Source organism: Kogia breviceps, chromosome 12 (assembly GCF_026419965.1).
Source record: "Kogia breviceps isolate mKogBre1 chromosome 12, mKogBre1 haplotype 1, whole genome shotgun sequence".
Taxonomy (NCBI): domain Eukaryota; kingdom Metazoa; phylum Chordata; class Mammalia; order Artiodactyla; family Physeteridae; genus Kogia; species Kogia breviceps.
In genome coordinates this window covers 89446787-89466530 of record NC_081321.1, presented here as the reverse complement: position 1 = coordinate 89466530, position 19744 = coordinate 89446787, and the positions used below count along the sequence as shown (strand labels likewise).

Sequence of the window (19744 nt, the reverse complement as noted above, 5' to 3'; positions counted from 1 at the left end):
CATGCAGGGGCACCTGCTGAAGCTGGCCTGAATCACCTCCAGACCAAAGCAGTGCAGCCTCTTACCTGTCTTTAAAGCCAAAATCCCATTCATAGACGTCACTTACTAAATACGTATTACTAGACAGTTCCGAGGTACAACAAACACAATTATAAAAAGAAAGAGCAGGACAGCTGGGCCTCTTTGGAATCAGAGTTCACTGCTGCCAACTCATGGGAGAGAGAGTGGCTGAAAGAGAGATGGATGCTGAGGTTGGCCTCTCTGAGGAGCTGCAAAGCAGGAGAGAGAGGACGTTAACATGATGACCACCCAGATCAGCAGGCGCTCAGCTACAGAGAAGCAGAGTGTGGAAGCCGGAATCACACATGATTGCCTGGCTTTTCAATCCAGCAATGACCCTGTCCACTGTTTAATGCAGCATTGTGATGTCCGGAGCACTAGATTAACAGTTCCTCTTTATGAGGTGTAGTGAGAAAGGTTAGCAAATAGGGCAGAGGTTGAGAAGTTGTCCTAGCATTAGGACAGGTACTGGAGGCTGCCCACCTTCTGCTATCAGCTCAGTATCTGTATCTCTCTTGTCTCTCTTTCCTCTCCTACAAATTACAGAGGGTGTCTAAGGCCATGGAAAGGGGCACACTCTAAGGGCTTTAGGGTACAGTCTGGACCAGATAGGTCTTCACTAACTAACAGGAATTTCCAGTATCTTATCGGCCACCCTTGGATTCCAGAACAATCTGTCTGCCAGCATCTTGTCTTTCTCAGGAACTCTGGACAACAGCTCTTTTGTCAAAATCCTCCCTCCTTCAGTCAGGCTTCATGGTCAAGGCTGATAGCTGCTACCTCCACATTCCCACACATTTTTGGTTTCTTGTGTACATTCCAGTCACTCATCCAATTCCAAGTCCCAATTTCAGTTTCTTTCCCATTGATCTGTGGGCCTAATAGTATCCTTCAACTTATTATAATAATGATGATTGCAATCACCATTTTCTACTCTGTCAACATCATTATCATCGCAAATGCAATTATTGGTAACTAAACATGAAAGCCCTTGCTTTCAGTAATATTATCTGCTTGGCATTACATACTTGCCAGGTGCCAGTTCCAGAGAGAATCAGCGAAAGACCTTACGGCAAACTGAATGCGTTCCATCTTGTGTGTGTGTGTGTGTGTGTGTGTGTGTGTGTGTGTGTGTGTGTGTGCGCGCGCGCGCGCGCGCACTCGTAGGTGTGTGTGCACGTCTTTTCTTGGAACTGGACATGTGTTTAATTATAAACAGGTGCTTATATTTCCTTCTGATCTACGGTGCTGTAGAAGAGATTTTGTTAATGGATATGATTCCAACCATATCTAGCACTGATAATAGAGCCTGGAACTTAGAAAATAGTATGTAAATATTTGTGGTTAAATATCTACTGCTCCCCTACTCTGCATACCTTAGTGTTTCCCAGTGGTCTCCCAAAGATGACTACACCCTAATCCCTGGAACCTGTGAAAATGATACTCCAAAGGGAGTTGAAGATGTGATTACAATTAAGGACTCAAGATAGGAAGAGTATCTCTGATTATCCAAGTGGGCTAGTCTAACCACAGAAGCCCTTAAAAATGAGAACTTTCTCTGGCTAGAGAGGGAGATGTGGCAGAAGGGAAGTCAGAATATTTTGGAGAATGAGAAGGACTTGACATGCTATGACTAGTTTGAAGATGGGGAGTGCAATGTGACAAGGAGTGCAGACAGCCTTAAGGAGCTGGGAGAGGATCCCAGCTGAAATCAGCAACTAAGTAGGACCTCAGTCTTACAACTGCAAAGAACTCAATTCTGCAAACAACCTGATAGGCTTGGAAGCAGCTTCTTCCCAAAGCTTCCCAGTAAGAGCCCAGATGGCTGATACCTTGATTTTTGGCTTTGTGAAACCTGGAACAGAAATCAGCTGAATTAACATGGACTTCTGATGTATACAACAGTGAGATAATACATTTGTGTTGTCTAAAATTGTTACATTTATGGTAATTTGTTATGGCAGCAATAGAATTCTAATACCCTATAGAGTGACATGCATATTCCTTCACAGGGAATTCAAAATCCTCAGAACTGGTCTCCCACCCACCTTTCTAGCTCTGTCCTATTGTGTTCCTCCGTATACTCCATACCCCAGCTACAGAAGACATCTCACTACTCCATTGACCCGAGAACCCTGTGTTCTCACCTGTGCTTTTGTTCATGGTAACTTAGATTGGGCCTTTTTCCTCCTCTCTGCCTGGAAACACCCTCCCCATTGCTATGGTCTGGTGGGTCTGGCAATGGACAGAGTTTCAGAAGGTGAGTTATCTAGTATGTGTAGGTGCCCACCTATAAAATATAAAGACAACACTTTATTCTACAAGTATGTTTTTAATACCTCCTGTGTACCAGGAGCTGAGTATAAAGTGGTGAACAACTTTCTAATAAAAATATGATTGCTTGGCCTTTCTTTTTCATATGCTGTGATAATAGTATTTTCCTTCTGTGATCATTAGGAGACTGGTTAAGAAAGAAAGAGAGATGAAAATGAAAGGGACCATAGATATAATTGACTCATGTTGATTATGACTTTCATTTTGAAGATGAAGAGAATTAAAGTGGGGAGAGAATGAGGGGTTTGCCTAAGGTCATACACGGGTCAGTGTTAAATCCAAAATTTAGCTCCCTGGACCCCAGACTTCAAGACCAATCTCTTTTCCACCATTCTTTCCTTCCTCCATGTATATGTTTACTAAAAGTCATAAACAGGAAAACTCACATAGTCCAGCACTTTCAGGTATCATTGAGATCAATGTTGAAAATCTCGCACACCTGGTTTTAACAAGAGTAGCAAAATACAAAGACCATATATATGCCTGATTTTGTGAAAACCTATCTGTCTTTTATGGTGTCTGGAGGTAATATCCTGCAAACATATAACATGACTATTTTCTTTCCTAAAACAGAATCTTGACAATCATAGTTATATGTAGCCTTCATATAACTTTAAAATCTCCCTACTAACAACAAATAAGTAAAAAATAATGCAGATAAGATAGAGGGCTCAAGCTTTCAACAAAGTACAATAGAAAGAAGCTAAAATAATAGAGGATGTTTAAAACTGTGCTGAAACTCACAGGTTCATTTAGAAAGCAAAGAAAAATTTGTAGGTGTAGGTAAGCACGGCAGTGGTGGAATGCCACAGTCACCATTCCTCAGTATAGGTGGAGACCCAAAGTAACAGAAGTGCTGGCTTCTTTGTTTATCATCCTCCCAGCTGGCAGATCACACTAACAAGCTGTTGAGATTTGTCAGGGAAGCTGAGGGGACTGAGCTTTTGATTTTTCTTTTTTTTTTTTTTTAACCTTTAAGAGAGGTAGGGCTTTCCCTGAGGAACTCTTTGAGAGGTCTAGCTGCAATGGTGGGTTGAAGTCTGAATTAGGGAATAGTGCTGGAACATATTCTGTCCAGTCAATTACATCACTAGGGAAACATCCAATCAGTTTATTCTGAACAGAGCCTTTGAGGTTGTCTGGTTGCCCAGTGTCTGCATGTATCTTGGAGTGGGTGAGTAGGAAGACTTTTTAGCTGATCAGCAGGTTGAGGGGATAAGAGGTATGTGGTCATTCTGCCTTGTCTTTGGACCTGTTATCACTGGGTACTATTTGGGTTGCCTCCTTCTTAGAATATTATATTATCTGATGTCAAGACACTGTCAGGCTACAGTAACTGAAACAACCTGAGACAGATGTAAGGATAAACAACTAGATCAATAGAATAGAATAGAGAATTTGTAAATAGACTGCCACATACGAAGTGACTTGATGTTTGGCAAAGGCATCAGTGCAATTCTATTAAGAAAGATTGGTCTTTTTAATAAATAGTGCCAAGTTATTTGAATAACCATATGGAAAAACTTAACCTACCTTACATCTTATGCAAAAAATTAATTATAGATGGATTATAGACCTCAATGTGAAATATAAAACAATAAAGCTTCACATGACCTTGGGATAAGCAAAACATTTTTAAACTAAATACAATAAGAACACTAACTTAAAAGTTATTAAAATTGTTTTCTGTATTTATATAAAATCTTCATTTTAAAAATTATGAAAGTTAGAAGATGAGCCACAGACTAGAAGAAGATATTTGCAAATGGTTGTATATAACAAAGAATGTGTCCAGAATATATTTCACATACCTCTTACATACTAACAAGAAAAGTGCAAACAAAAAATAAACATATGAACAAAAGATTTGAACAGGCATTTAATCAAAGAGATCATCTAAATTGCTCATTAGCACTTGACAAGGTGCTCAATATCACTATCAGAGAAATGCAAATTAAAACTACAATGTGCTACCACTAAACACCCATCAGAATAGTTAAAATTTAAAACACTCACAATACCAAGTGTTGAAGAGGACATGGAACAACTATAATTCTCATAATCCTAATAGATGTTTAAATTGATGAAACCACCTTGGGAAATTCTTCAGTGATATTTTCTAAAGCTAAATATATGCCTATCCTATGACCCAGCAATTTCACTCCTAGATATATAGCCCAAAGAAATGAGTGTGTATGTCCACCAAAAGAGATGTACAAGAATGTGCAAAACAACTTTTTTCTTAATAGCCAATGACTAGAAATAGTCCTAGTGTCCATCATCAGCAGAACAGGTATACTCAGACAATGAAACATTACACAGAAATAAAATGATTTCATCTAACCCCAACATCATGGATTAATCACACAGATATAATGATGAGTGAAAAAGGCAAATACCAAAGAGTACATACTGTGAGATTCATTTATATGAAGTTCAAGAACTTGCAAAACTAAGCTATGGAAATAGAAGACATTAAAGTGGTAGTGTCATGGTGTGAGAGTTGATATCAGCTATTATGAGGTTGAGGGAGCATTCAGGGAGGCTGGAAATTTTCTCAGTCTTCATCTTGATATTGATTATACAAGTACAAATGAATTAAAATCCATCAAGCTCTAAACTTAAAATTTGTGAACTTTAATTTAGCTATCCTTTTTTTTTTGAGGCATTCTTCTAAGATTCACAATATCTTTAATTTATCAAGATCTATCTTTAAATAACATTATACCACTTTACATACACTGTAAGAACCTTTTAACAGTACATTTCCATTTCCATCTTTGTGTTCTTCTTGTTACACTTTCTACTTCCACACGTGTCATAAACTTCCATAGTACATACTATTGTTTTGCAGCCAATTATTTGCCCTCAGAAGCAGAGAACTACACTGAAGCAAAAGGAACAGACTTCCTTTTGAGTCCTGGAGTATTTACAAATTCACTTTCTATGGAAGAATGTAAAGTGAAAGTGGGGTGCCTACAGGCATGGCAAACTATGACAACTTGACCCTAATTCAAATTAAGAAGACTTTGAAGAAAAAAGTCATAAGAGAAATTAGAAATATAAACAAGAAAGTATAAGTGGTCCAAATGAGTATAATATAAACAAGAAAGTATAAGTGGTCCAAATGAGTATAATTTCCTCTGGAAGAAATTTGATTTCAGAAATATTTTTTAAGTTGATTATTTTTTATAGACATTTTAAAACAAAAAATATTTCATATTTATCCATTTAGTTACCATATGCAGGGTTCTTCATTTTGTGTCAGTACAAATTTCCATCTGGTATTATTTTCCTTCTGCCTGAAAAGCTTCCTTTAACATTACTTAGACTTTCAATAAATTCTCTCAACTTTTATTTGCTTAAAAAAGTTTTTAGCATGCCTTGATTTTTTTAAAATGTACTTTGCTGGATATAAAATTCTAGGTTGACAATTTTTTTTCTCAGTACTTTAAAGAAGCTGTCCCACTGTCTTTTTTTTTTTTTTTTTTTTTTGCGGTATGCGGGCCTCTCACTGTTGTGGCCTCTCCCGTTGCGGAGCACAGGCTCTGGACGCGCAGGCCCAGCGGCCATGGCTCACGGGCTTAGTTGCTCCGCGGCATGTGGGATCTTCCCGGACCTGGGCACGAACCCGTGTCTCCTGCATCGGCAGGCGGACTCTCAACCACTGCGCCACCAGGGAAGCCCTGTCCCACTGTCTTTTAGTTTAATGTTTTCTGACGAGACATTGGCTGTCTTGCTTATCTTTGCGTCTCTTTATATAAAGTGTATTTTCCCCCTCTGATTGCTTTGAAGATTTTCTGTTCATCACTGGTTTGTTAGTAAGCTGATTATTATGTGCCTTGGTAGGATTTTCTTTATGTTTCTTCTGCTTGGGATTCATTGAATATTTTGGGTCTGTGGGTTTATAGTTTTCATCAAATTTGGAAAAATTTTGGCCATTTTTCTTTAAATATTTCCTAAACTTAACCCTTTAAAAACCCTTATAATCTTACCTTTTTTTCCTTCTAAAACTTCAGTTACACATATATTAAACTGTTTGATATTGTCCTGTAGCTCACTGAGGTTCTTTTTCTCTTTTTTCCAGTATTTTTGTGCCTGGGCTTCATTTTGTACAAGTGTATATTGCTTTCTCTTCAAGCTCACTCATATTTTCTTCTGTTTTGTCTAATCTGGTATTAATCCCATACAGTACATTTTATGTTTAAGATATTATACTTTTAATCTATGAAATTTCTGTTTTTTCCACTTTTAAGTTTTACATTTCTTTATCATGTTGAAGTTTTCCTCTACCTTCTTGGGAATGTGGAGCATATTTATAATAGTTGTTTTAACTTCCATTTCTGCTCTTTCCATCATCTCTCGTTTTTGGATCTTTTCTTGATTTCTCCTTAATATGGTTCATATTTTCCTGCTTCCTTTCATGTCTGGTAATTTATGATTGAATTTCATAAATTTTACAATGTAAATTTAACATGTTGGGTGTTGGATTTTGTTGTATTCCTATAAATAGTGTTGTACTTTGTTTTGGGATGCAGTTAAATTACTTGGCATAAGTTTGATCCCTTCAGGGCATGCCTTTAAAACTTTTCTTAGGACAGATCTAGATAGAGTTATTAATCATCCCAGTCTGCCTGGGACAAAGGAGTTTCCCAGGACATGGAACTTTCAGTTAAAGACTGAGACTGAAGGGGCTTCTGAAAAGTGGGACTTTTGGTTTTAAAGTTGGGAAAGCTCCAAGTAAACTAGTACAGATTGGTCATCTTAGATCCAGAGCATGCTGCAGTCTAGGGCTAATTTAACTCTACTACTAAATTTTTGAGAACTCTACTCATATTACAAGGTCTTTACACTTTGACTGGTGAGAACATGAACTATCTCCAGCCCTGTCTGTGTTCTGGAGTGTTGAGTCTACTGTTTTCTGATAGTTCTATCATTGGCCCTGAGTAGTTTCCTTTCATGCATGCTCAGATCAGTACTCAGCGAAAGACTTACAGATCTGCCTTCAGGTCTTTTTCTGGGCAGTTGTATCTTTCCTTTGCTCTGCACTGCAAATTCTAGCCACCTCAACATCCCTGAATCCTAACCTCTGACTCTTAGTGAGACTTCTGGGCACTGATTGCAGTCTCCCAGGCCTGGGAATTGCCTCCAGGCAGTCAGCTAGGGCAATCACAGGGGTAATTTCATGTGTTTCCTTTCTGCAGGGGTCACAGTCCTGCAATGCCTATTGTTCAATGTCTGAAAGCTATTACTTAGTATAGTTTGTCTGGCTTTCTAAGTTTAAGATGAGAGTGTAAATATAATCCCTGTTACTCCCTTGTGGCCATTAAGCAGAAGTCCTTACTCTTTATATTTTATGCCTTAATATTTTGAAAATTGTTTATATTATAAATATTTGAAGGGGTTGCTCTTTTTCTGGTTATACCATTTTTTATGCATTCAGTTTACTCTCACTAAAACAATTAAATATTTGAACATAATAATGATAGCTGTTTACAGAGATCCTCCTCCTGTGTATGTCTCAGCCCTGTGCTAGATGCTTCATATATACTATCTTGAATCTTTACCAAAAAATTTAAAGGTAGATACTACTGATATCATTGCCTCCATTTAAAGATGTCAAAAGTGAGATTCAAAGCAGTTAGTAACTTGACCAAACACATCAGCTAATATCTTGAACAGTTATATTTAAATGTAGTTTCTTTGAAAATTATTTATCTATATACCACAATGCCTAATGTGTAGTATTTAAAGAGACATTACATTAAAAATAGTTGGGGCCAAAATGTTTTGAGATCAAAAGGTTAACTTATGCAGAAAATTTAAGTGACTCTGATATTAGTGTTTACAATGTATTACTGTATGTGTGTGTGAGAGAGAGGGGGAGAGAGAACGTATGTGTGTATTTATATGCATTTAATTATGTGTTTGGTGAAGTGGATAAAGGAGGCTTACCTAAACCAGTTGACCTTTGAACCCTGACACCTTTGCATGCAATAGTAAAATTGGATCCAATTTCCAAAATTATTGTATTACTTTTCTAGGGTTGGTGTAACAAATTACCACAAACCTGGTGACTTAAAACAATAGAAATTTATCCTCTCAGTGTTCTGGAGGCCGGGAATCTGGAATCAAGGTGTCAACAGATCTGCATTCTCTCTGAAGGCTCTAAAGGAGGATTCTTCCTTTCCTCTTCCAACTTCTAGTTACTCCTGTTGTTCCTTGGTTTTTGGCAATGTAACTCCAATCTCTGCCTCTGTCTTCACACAGCCTTCTTTCCTGTGGCCCTCTGTCACCCCTTCTCTTCTTTTGTAAGGACATCTCATTATATTTAGGGCTCACCCTGATCATCCAGGATGATCATCTCATTTGAGAGCCTTAATTATATTTGCAAAGACCTTATTTCCACACAAGGTCACATTCACAGATATCAAAGGTTGGGACTTGGACATATCTTTTAGGGGATACAATTCAACCCACTGTAGTTTCTATGAGAGCTTTCAGGGTCTTTAAAATTGGCTGGTCTTTGGGATTCTACCAGGGGAGTCATCATGCTAACCAGAATGAGAGATGGTAGGATACTTCTCTGTTCATTCCCGTGGTTGTTGAAGTTTTTAGAAAGTTAGATGCAAGAGGTGCACTTTCTTTGCTACCCTGACTCTGTGTGCTTGACCCAGCAGAGGCTTGCTGCCCTATAACCCAGGCATCTACCTTCTGTAATTATTCATAAACCATGACTAGGAAACAACTGTAGACACCCAGATCTGAACAAGATGAACTTCTGACTGGTATGTACAAGCCTGAGGGTGTCTTCTGTCGAGGTATTTGCCTTTCCATTTGGGCAGCAGGACAGCCCCTGGGTCTTTGCCATCTATGAGTTAGAAATTCTACCATCAAGATTCTGATTCGCTCCCTTTTTTCATATACTTGGTGACCAGCTATTCTGTGTTGCAACTTTCTTCTAATTTCTTTTGCTTCACGCACAGAAGCAACAACTTTTCATGCTAATTCTTCTTTGTAATCTCACAAATGAAGTATCTGAAACATGATGGGACTGAATTTTTAAGGCATTAGATTTAATAACTAGGTCATTACCACTGTTAACCAACCTGACCTCATTAACAGGGCTTTTTGCTTTTCACCTTGCCACAGCATAATGAGGTTATTAATTAAGCAAGAAACACAAGCACTCTGGGTTTGCTTTAAAGCCATCTGGGGAGATGGCTAGGTTTTTAGTCATAATTCCTGGTAAATGATTCCAAGGGGATACAGTTAAATCACCATGAAATGATATTTCCCTTCAATGTAAACTTGTTTTTCTCTTTAAGTGGTTTATTTTTAGGTCCCTAAAATTCCCATTTGTAATCCACCTAATATCTTATTCAGCTAAACAGTGAGGACAGTGGGGTGCAGCAGTTAAAAGCACAGGCTGGAGCCAGACTTCCTGGGGTTAAATCCTGGCTCTGCTACCTACTGTGTGACAGTGTGCAAGTTATTTGATCTCTCTCTGCCTTGGTTTTTCATCTGGACAAGTATGAGGATTAAATGAATTCATACGTATAAAATGCTTAGGACAGTACCTGGAACGTAGTGAGTGTTTCATGTATGTAAGCAGTTATTTTTGTTCGTTAAATTCAAAGAAATAGCTTTTGGCTTCTGTGTAAGTCAGTCTAGTACTATGCATTTTCTAGTATGGGGTTACAGGTTGAATTGTGTTTCCCTAAAATTCCTATGTTGAAGTCCTAACCCCTAGTACCTCAGAATGTAACCTTTTTTGGACATAGGTATTTAGAGATAGGATATTTACAGAGGTAATCAAGGTAAAGTGAGGTCCTAATCCAGTATGACTGGTAAAAGGGATACAGAGAAATGCATAGAGGAAAAACATTGTAATGAGAGATAGGGAGAAGGTGGCCATCTACAAACCAAGGAGAGAGGCCTGGAACAGAGCCTTCCTGCACAGCCCTCAGAAAGAACCAACCCTGCCCACACCTTGATTTTGGACTTCTAGCCTCCACAACTGTGAGAAGGCAATTTTCTGTGTTTAAGCCACCTAGTGGTGGTACTTTGTTATGGCAATCCTAGGAAACACGGTTGTAACATCAAATCACTATCCCCAGGGAGCATATAATCTGGTAGGACAGATATATTCCACAGGAATAACAACAGAGATTTGCTAAAGCTTGCTCAAACAAATAAGCCAACAAAAAGATGGACTTATAAGGATACAGAAGTGTCTAATAAAATACAAGTGCAGGATTGAGCTGGCACGGAAACATCAAGAATGCTCCCTGTACTCTTGCCTCGGCCCCTCTCTTGGTGACCATAAAGTTTCTTCCATGCCCACCTCCTACCTCTCTCTCCCCACCGTCCCCTCCACTGGAGTTAGAGTTGCTTCTTCCACCTTCAGAGAGGTAGAAATTAGTAGCGATGCAACTTTGGACATGTCACTATGTCTCTCTGCACCTCAGCTTCCTCATCTTTCAGAAAGGGAGATAAAAAATATTACCGATTTCCTATGTTTCAGGTGAGGTTTAAATGTGTATTTGGCACATATAAGTACTCAATAAATGTTATAAGTTACTGGCATCACTAGTATTTGATGAATCCTTATTGTTTTGCTTTCTCTTTCAGGCTGAATTCTCAGAGTTGAATCTCGCTGCCTATGTTACTGGGGGCTGTATGGTGGACATGCAGGTTGTGAGAAATGGGACCAAGGTTGTGAGGTAAGGTGGACTGAGGTACAGAAAACCTTCATTTGAGAGGTGTGTATGGGGTATCTCCCTTAGCCAACCCCTTTGTCTATTGCCACAACCTAACTCCTCTACTACACGTGCTTTCATGTACGGAATGTCTGCTTCCAGAGAGTTTTAGGTATTATTGCATAGGAATGCCTAGTGGCACGAACAATACGGGAAAGCAACTGAGTATGCTGGAATGAGCGCTGGGCTTGGAGAAGGAAGACTTGGGTTCCGTTTCTGACTCTATGGCTCTATACGGGAATATTGTTTAGTCTCTCTTGCCTTGTGATTCTCATCTGTGGCATGATGATAGTGAACACGGAAGTAGAAGGCATGTATGTGAGAAAACCCTATTAATTCTAAAGTTCTGGACAAATATTAAGAGTTTATTAGAATAGGCTGCATCCCGCTTCCAGCAGTAGAACAGAATAAATGTTCAGAGACTCACCTCCCAGGACATCACACCTGAAAGTACTAGATACAATATTTCCCCCCCAAATTTGTTTATAATATAAACAGCTGAACTGGAGGGTAAGTGATGGAATTCTTCAGAAGACCAGAAATGTCAAAAAAGTATAAATCTGCAGGAGAGGTAAACAGTATATTAAAATATTTCTATCTAGTTAAGTACCCAAAGAATGGTACAGACTAGGTCCGGTGAGGGTTTAGGTGGGGAAGAAATAGAATTCAGATTTGGGGAAGTAGAGACAGCAGGAAGAAATTTGAGGAAAAGGTGGCATTTGTTCTGAGCCTTGTCAGATGGTAGAATATGGGCATTCTATGTGTTTTAAGAATAGGAAACAGTCTTTGTACAAACCAACAAGCAAAAAAAGGAATATGTTTGGGAAATTATGATAATTTTACTAAATCAGCCATCATTTACTGAGTACCTGTCATTTGCCAATGAAAACATTACATGGCTTCCTATTTCCAATAATGGTAGACCAACTGTAGGTTATCTGAAAACAACTTAAAAACTGGTTTTAAATAACGATAATCTTCAAAGCCATCAAAGAGTTGACATGACAGTAAGGACTTACCAGGAAGAGAATGATAGGGAAATGGAAATCCAGGGAGATAAATGAGTACAAAAGCTTCATTTTTCCTGAGAGTATTGCTAAGTCTAGCAAATTTGAAAATTGGTTTTGATAGCCTAGCAGGGGCAAGGGAGAAAGAAATAAATACCCCGGTTTTCTCAAGGTATAATGGTAGACCCTACCCAAAATAAGCTGAGACCTCAAAGGACTACATCTCAAGGTGAATGTGAACTATAGGTAGATGAGCCCTCACAAGTCACTGCAGCTTGAATTGCACTTTGATTGGTCTTCCAGGGAACCTCAAGCATTAAATTTAGTTTATGGTGATCCCAGACATGCCAGAAGTAAAAGCAAATCCTGTGTAGTGGAAGGCACTTTCATACTAGGCTTCAAATAATTAATCAGATAATATTTTGTATAATAGCTAGCACATAGTCAAAAATAACCAGGCATAGACATTATGAATTAGAAGAAACAGGAAATATAGATAGCAGAAAGATACCCTCAGAAACACACATTCTTGGGCTTCCCTGGTGGCGCAGTGGTTGAGAGTCTGCCTGTCGATGCAGGGGGCGTGGGTTCGTGCCCTGGTCTGGGAAGATCCCACATGCCGCGGAGTGGCTAGGCCCGTGAGCCATGGCCGCTGAGCCTGTGCATCCGGAGCCTGTGCTCTGCAAAAAAAAAAAAAAAAAAAAAAAAAATTCTTAAAAGAAAAAAAATCATACATATTAAGTTGAAAAAAATCAGGTTGGAAGATATCTGCAAGGAATAGGAAACTATAAAAAATGATACAACCAGTTTTATTAAAACCAAACAGAACTTCTAGAAATGAAAACTACAATAACCAAAATTATTGGAAGTGTTGTGTTTAATGGCATATTAGACAACATTGAAAAGGTGTTAATGAAATGAAAGGTAGAGCCGAAGAAATTGTCCCAAATGAAGCACAAAGAGAAGAAAGACTGGAAATGCAGAAGAGATGGTTAGATCTCCTGAGAAGTTCTAACATTCATTTAGCCAGAGTTTCATAAAGGGAGGGAAAAGAGAATGGAGCAGAGGCAGTAAAATAAGAAATGATAGTTGAGAATCTTTCAGGAAGATATCAAACTACCAACATCAGAAGCTCAACAAATTTAAAGCAGGATTACTAAAAAGAATTCTATAACAGAACACAATAGTTTAAGTGCAGAAAGATAAAGAAAAATAAAAAATAGCCAAGGGAAAAAGGCAGATTACTTGATTGGAGTAATAGACTTGACAGTTGGCTCTCAGGCAGCAGGGGTGGAAAGATATCTTCAGTGTGCTGAAAGAAAATAATCTTCATCCTCAGGGAAATGTATTTTATGAAAGAAGGCAAAATAAAAACATTTATAAAGATAAGACCTCACTAAGGGAAATTGTAAAGTATGTACTTTAGGCAAAAAGGAAATGACCTCAGAATGACATAGAGCAGCAAGATGTTCTGAGGCCCTTGTATTGTCAGGGTGGAAAGTTATGTATTGATTAATAATAGGCTTTGAAAAGTTAAAGATGAAAATTAAAGAATTAAAGAATAAGTAAAGGTAATCTCTATGATAATTACTAAAAAAAATAGAAACAATGTAGTACTTAAAAACGATGAGAGGGGCTTCCCTGGTGGCTCAGTGGTTAGGAATCCACCTGCTGATGCAGAGGATACGGGTTCAAGCCCTGGTCCGGGAAGATCCCACATGCCGTGGAGCAACTAAGCCCGGGTGCTGCAACTACTGAGCCTGTGCTCTAGAGCCTGCGTGCCACAAGTACGGAAGTCCGTGCGCCTAGAGCCCGTGCTCCGCAAAAAGAGAAGCCACCGCAATGAGAAGCCCACGCACCGCAACTAAGAGTAGCCCCCACGCACCGCAAGTAGAGAAAGCCCGCACGCAGCAACGGAGACCCAAAGCAACCATAAATGAATGAATGAATGAATGAATGAATGAATAACAATGAGAGAGAAAAATAGAAATAATAAAAGAAAACAAGAAAGGAGAGAAAAACCAACGTAGAACAGGTGCTATAAATAACACAAAATAAGATGATAGGTTTAAATCCATATATATCAACAGGGTGGTATTCTGAATGGTGTGTACAGCAGTACTGGTTATTAAAATATTGAAATTTTTCTATACAAATTGATAAGTAGTCTCTGACCTGAGCCCACTGCATGCCTTCAGCCACCCTTACTTACCCCATGGTTAGGCATGGCCATTGGACTACTCTTTTGTTCCCCAGTTCACCACACTCCTGTCCCCCATCCCATATCCTTGTTTCTCCCATGATCAGAGGATGCCCAAACGTTGCAGGGGAGATACACCCTTGGAAGCAGTAGTGGAACCCCGGAGAGCAAATGCCTGGTTCCTTTTGTTCCTTCAAGGCTGTTTACCTGTGAGTCCCCTAGAGTTGCCATCTCATGGTCACTTGTGAGAACTGCAACTTTCTCAGAGTACCCTACAAGTTGCTAAATATTTTTATCACCAGTATATATGAGTAATTATATTAAATGTAAATGAACTAAATGCTCAATTTATAGAGCATCTACAGCAAGATTGTCAGAGTAGTTTTTTTTTGTTGTTGTTGTTGTTTTTGGCTGTGCTGCTTGTGAGATCTTAGTTCCTTGACTGGGGATTGAACCTGGCCCATGGCAGTGAAAGCCTGGAATATCCTAACCACTAGGCCACTGGGAACTCCCCCAGAGTAGATTTCTTTAAAATACAACTATATTCCATTCAAGAGATTCATCTAAAACATAAGTCTATAGAATGTTTGAAAGTTAAAAGATGGAAATAAATATATATATTAAATAAATATATGTTAAATATTAAATAAGTTATAAATAAATAAATATATACATACATACTTATATACACCATGTAACAACGGGGCAAAAGAAAGCTAGCCAATATAGTTGTATTAATATCAGGGGGAAAAATAGACTTACAGGTGAAAAGCATTACCAGGGAAAAGGAAGTAACCTATTAGGATAAAGGAGTCATTGACCAAGAAGAGATAATAATTTTAAATTTATAGGGCTCAAAAAAAGTGCCTCAAAATGTACTTTAAAAATTGGCAAAACTACAAGGAGAAATTAACAAGTCTGCCATCATGGGAGACTTTGAGAATGGTGCTACATATATACATTTATTTATTTCTCACAGCAGCCTCATTATGCACATAAAAACTGTAAAAAATGTAAAATTCAATATTTAGGAATCTGTGTATGTTCATATTTGGGATTATTTGTCTTATGTCTTGTTTCCCTATCTGGGAAAGGGACTGGATCATCTTCTTTGTAATATGTAGAAATGAGAGCATCTATTCATTAATCCCCAAATTTGGCTGCAGATTAGAATCACCTGGGAAATGTTTTAAAATCCTGATATCCAGGCAATAGGAAAAACCAATTACACTAGACTCTCTGAGGGTAGAACTTAGGTATTGGTAGCTTTAAAACTCCCCAGGTGATTCCAGTGGGCAACCTGGGCAACCCCAGATTGCTTGCACATTGGCCCTGAACTGGGCCTGGGTCATCTGTAAAACTGAGTATCCTGGGGGTGTGCTGCCTGAAGCAGATCACCTTGCAGAAATGGATATCTCAAGCCTCATTCTAGACCTGCCATCTTCTTCCAAAATTTATTAAAATGTTTACAAAAATAAATTTATGAAACTGTTCCAGGTGATTCTTAATCAGCTAGTCTCCCAGCACTTAAGAATGGCAGGCTTGGAAGGTAGTTGTAATGGTTTGAATTGTGTCTCACCAGAAAAGATGTGTTAAAGTCCTAAGACTAGTACCCCAGAATGTGATCTTTGGAAGTAGGATCATTGCAAATGTAATAAGTTAAGGCCATACTGGAGTAAGGTGGGCCCTTAATCCAATGTGATTGGTATCCTTATAAGAAGAGGGAAGCTTGGACACAGAGATACAAGGAAAAACCATGTGATAATGGAAGCAGAAATTAGAGTGATACAAGACAAGGAATGCCAAGGATTGCCATCCATCAGCAGAAGCTAGGAGACAGGCATAGAACGAATTTACCCTCAGCCCCCAGAAGAAACCAACTCTGCTGAAACCTTGATTTCAGACTTTGAGCCCCTAGAACTGTGAGAGAATAAATTTCTGTTGTTTTAAGCCATTCAGTTTGTGGTACTTTGTTAAGGAAGCCCTAGAAAACTGATACAGTAGTGCTTCTCAAATTTTAATGTGCATACAAACCCCCTAGAGATCTTGTTAAAATGCATTCCCATCCATTAGGTCTTCAGGTAGGACCTGAGATTCTGAGTTTCCTACAAGTTCCCAGATGAAGCCAGTGCTGTCAGTCCTGTGACCTTGATTTGAGCACAAAGGCTTCCAGATGATGTTGATGCTTCTGGTGGAAGACCATAAGCATCAGTAGCCAGCACTGTAAGGCTACTTGAGTAGCCAGGGCTGTGAGGACAGTGCCAATATAGCCAAAGGCTTGGGTTCTAGGATACATGGAACTGTTAAGATTTATTTTGTCCATGCCCAGGATGGTGCTTACAATCTCAGCCCAGCAGCTTATTTCAGCGAGCCACAGGTTACAAGGTGCCAGACCTGCAAGAATGTGCACACAAACCAGGTAGCCCCAGCCTGACTCACACTGCATCCTGCAGGTGAGGAGTCAGTAGAATCATCCTCCGGCATGTAGTGCCATACCAGGCCCTAGCTGTGGTCTCCCAAAGCAGGAATGTTGAGCAGTGCTCTTGCCTTGCAGTGTATCCTTTCAAAGAGACTTAGGTGTTGCATTGAAAATGCCCTTAAGCACTTCCAAGTCTACAATAGGAGCAAAGCTGAGATCTTCTAAAGTCTTGCTTGTGGGGAGCACCTTCAGGGAAGATGACCAAGATGGGTGGTAGAGCGGACCACTGCTGGTTTTCTCCAGCATCTATTCCTCCTGCTTTGGGGAATAGCACCTAGATTTTCCATTGGGGCGACCCCTCCCCAGCTTGTAGTCTGTGTGGTGTCTAGAGCTGACAGCAGTAACCAGCCCTAGAATCAGAATGTCACACTGGGGGGAAAAAAAAAGCCTTGGACCCAAGCCAGGCCAATGAGAATTCATGTGAGACTTTTGCTGGGACTCTTGGGTGAGAGACACATGTGTTCTGCCGGGGCTGCTGAGCTGGTGGGATGAACTCCTGGAGCTGCTGGTGGCCATGGCTCTTTCTCTTAGAGGGAAGGATCCGCTGAGAATGAATCCAAGGCAAAGGAAAACACAGCCAAGATAGAGAAAGAGAGTCAAGGACCTGCTGATGTTATTCAAGGCCCTGGATCCAGACTTATCTCCAAGCTGGAGCCAAAAAAAATCCTTTTTGATGAAGCCAGCTTGAATTGCACACACAGAATTCATGAATTTTTATTTATTTAACAAACACTTTATAGCATTTCCTACGTGCTAGGCACTGTCCCAAGCACTTAACATGTATTAACTCATTTCATCCTTTCAACAACCCTATAAAATGTGTACTATTATCATCCACATTTCTAGATGAGAAGGTTGAAGCACCAATAAGTTGGGTAATGGAATCAAGATCTCTAGCCAGTAAGGGTCAAAACTAGGATTCAAGCCCAGGTAGTTGACTCCAGAGCCTTTGTGTCACCACTTACTGGACTGCCTTTTTAACAAGGGGGAGATTGTTTCATAGTTAGAGCTGCTTAAAGAGGCAGTAAGTTCCTCATTATGAGTAGTATGAAAAATACAATTAAACAGTCGACAAATAGTGAGGAGATCCAAGAATCTGAATTTAGACAATGAGAACTTAGTGAAATAAGAGGGCATGCTCATTAGTAAAATGAAAACATATGAAAGTATAAAACTGATAAAGGTAATTATTTAGTCAGATTAAGAATACTCTAATACTGTAGTGGTGGTGTGTAAATCACTTTTAACTTTAGTAAAAAGGTTAAAAGACCAGAAGTCTTAAAAATAACAATAGCTACAATGATTAGTTAATGAATATACAATATAAAAAGATGTAAATTGTGGCATCAAAAACATAAAATATAGGGAGGGGCAAGTAAAATAGTAGTTTTTGTATGTGATTAAAGTTAAGTTGTTATCAGCTTAAAATAGACTATACTATAAAATTTTTTATGTAAGCCTCATGGTACCCATAAAGCAAAAACCTATAGGAGATACACAAAACAGAAGAAGAAAGGATTCAAAGCAAACCCCTACAGAAAAGCATCAAATCATGAAGGAACCCAGCAAGAGGAAGAAAGGACAAAGGAACTACAAACCAGCAAGAAAACAGTTAACAAAATGGCAATAGTATTTTAAATAACTATTTTAAATGTAAATGGATTAAAGATTTCAATTAAAAGACTTAGAGTGGCTGAATGAATTGAAAGAAAAAAAGACCCAACAATATGCTGCTTAAAAGAGATTCACAAAACAAAACAAAACAAATAAAAAGAGATTCACTTTAGCTTTAAATACACTCATAGGCTGAAGGTGAAGGGCTAGAAAAAGATATTCCATGCAAATAGAAACCAAACAGAGCAGGGGCAGCCATATTTATTTCAGACAAAATAGACTTTAAGTAAAAAACTGTAATAAGAGACAAAGAAGGATAGAAATTTTGTTATTCTCTTACTCACATTACCCTTGTCCACTCCATGGCATCTGGTCCTGTTGAGCCCACCCCAGGCCAGCATGAGTGGACTCTGGGTCTGTGCTGGAAGCAGCAGGAAGTAGAGATTTCTCCCAGGTGCTGAGTGTGGCGCAGGCTCCTCTGGGGACAGGATGTGTGTGTTGCTCTTCCTTAGAAATCTGTTGCTCAGACCTGAGATTCTACCTCTCTCTGAACCTCAACTTCGTCATCTGTAAGAGGTAATTGTATTATTTTACATAGTTTTTGTAAGGATTAAATGAGACATATGTGAAAAGTTTGTTTATTCATTCCACAGATGTTTATTACGGGCCTACTATGTTCCAGGTTCCATTCCAGATATTAAGAATTGTATCAGACAGGGCCTAGGCAGAAAACAGAATTCATCCCCAAATGGTTTAAATGAAGATTTTAATAAAGGAATCACTTACGGAGGGGTGTGTGTGGCTCAGGGAACATGAGGCATCCAATAACAACAGCAAGAAGCCATTATCATCATTAGGGGTGAAGGGACAAGGAGAGGAAGTAGAATTAATAGACTTAATCCAGAAGGGTTCACCTAGACTTGGGCAGGAGAGCCATGCAGTTGAAGCAGTAGTTGTAGAGGAACGTAGCTACCTCCAGAGTCCTGCACTGAAGCAGAGCGGGCACTAGGAAGAAGTACCACCACCCTCCTCTCCCCCTGCCCTCCAGGCTCCTGCTGGGACCTCACTTCGGCCCAGTGAGCAAGAGAGCTCGATAGGTACTGTCCACAGAGTTCAGCCTCCTGGGGCTCAGAGCAGGGCAGAGAAGAATGGGGTGGGGGCAGGAGGGCCCCAAAAGAGAATAACTCTCGTAGGAATCACCGGTAAACAAAACAGTCCACATCTCTGCTCAAGGCCAGATTCTACTAGTGCTTTGTATATGGCAAAGTATTACACATGAGTTGGTTAA

General features: G+C 39.2%; 1 protein-coding gene across 2 annotated transcripts in view; it reads left to right on the top strand.

Moving 5' to 3' along the window:
* Positions 1-19744, top strand: part of SYN3 (synapsin III) — a 443491-nt gene that overhangs the window by 80599 nt on the left and 343148 nt on the right. For both annotated transcript variants that reach the window (XM_059081741.2, XM_067010054.1), the window contains exon 4: positions 11029-11120. In XM_059081741.2, coding sequence (XP_058937724.1) covers positions 11029-11120 — 92 coding nt within the window. The remainder of the gene's footprint in view (positions 1-11028; positions 11121-19744) is intronic.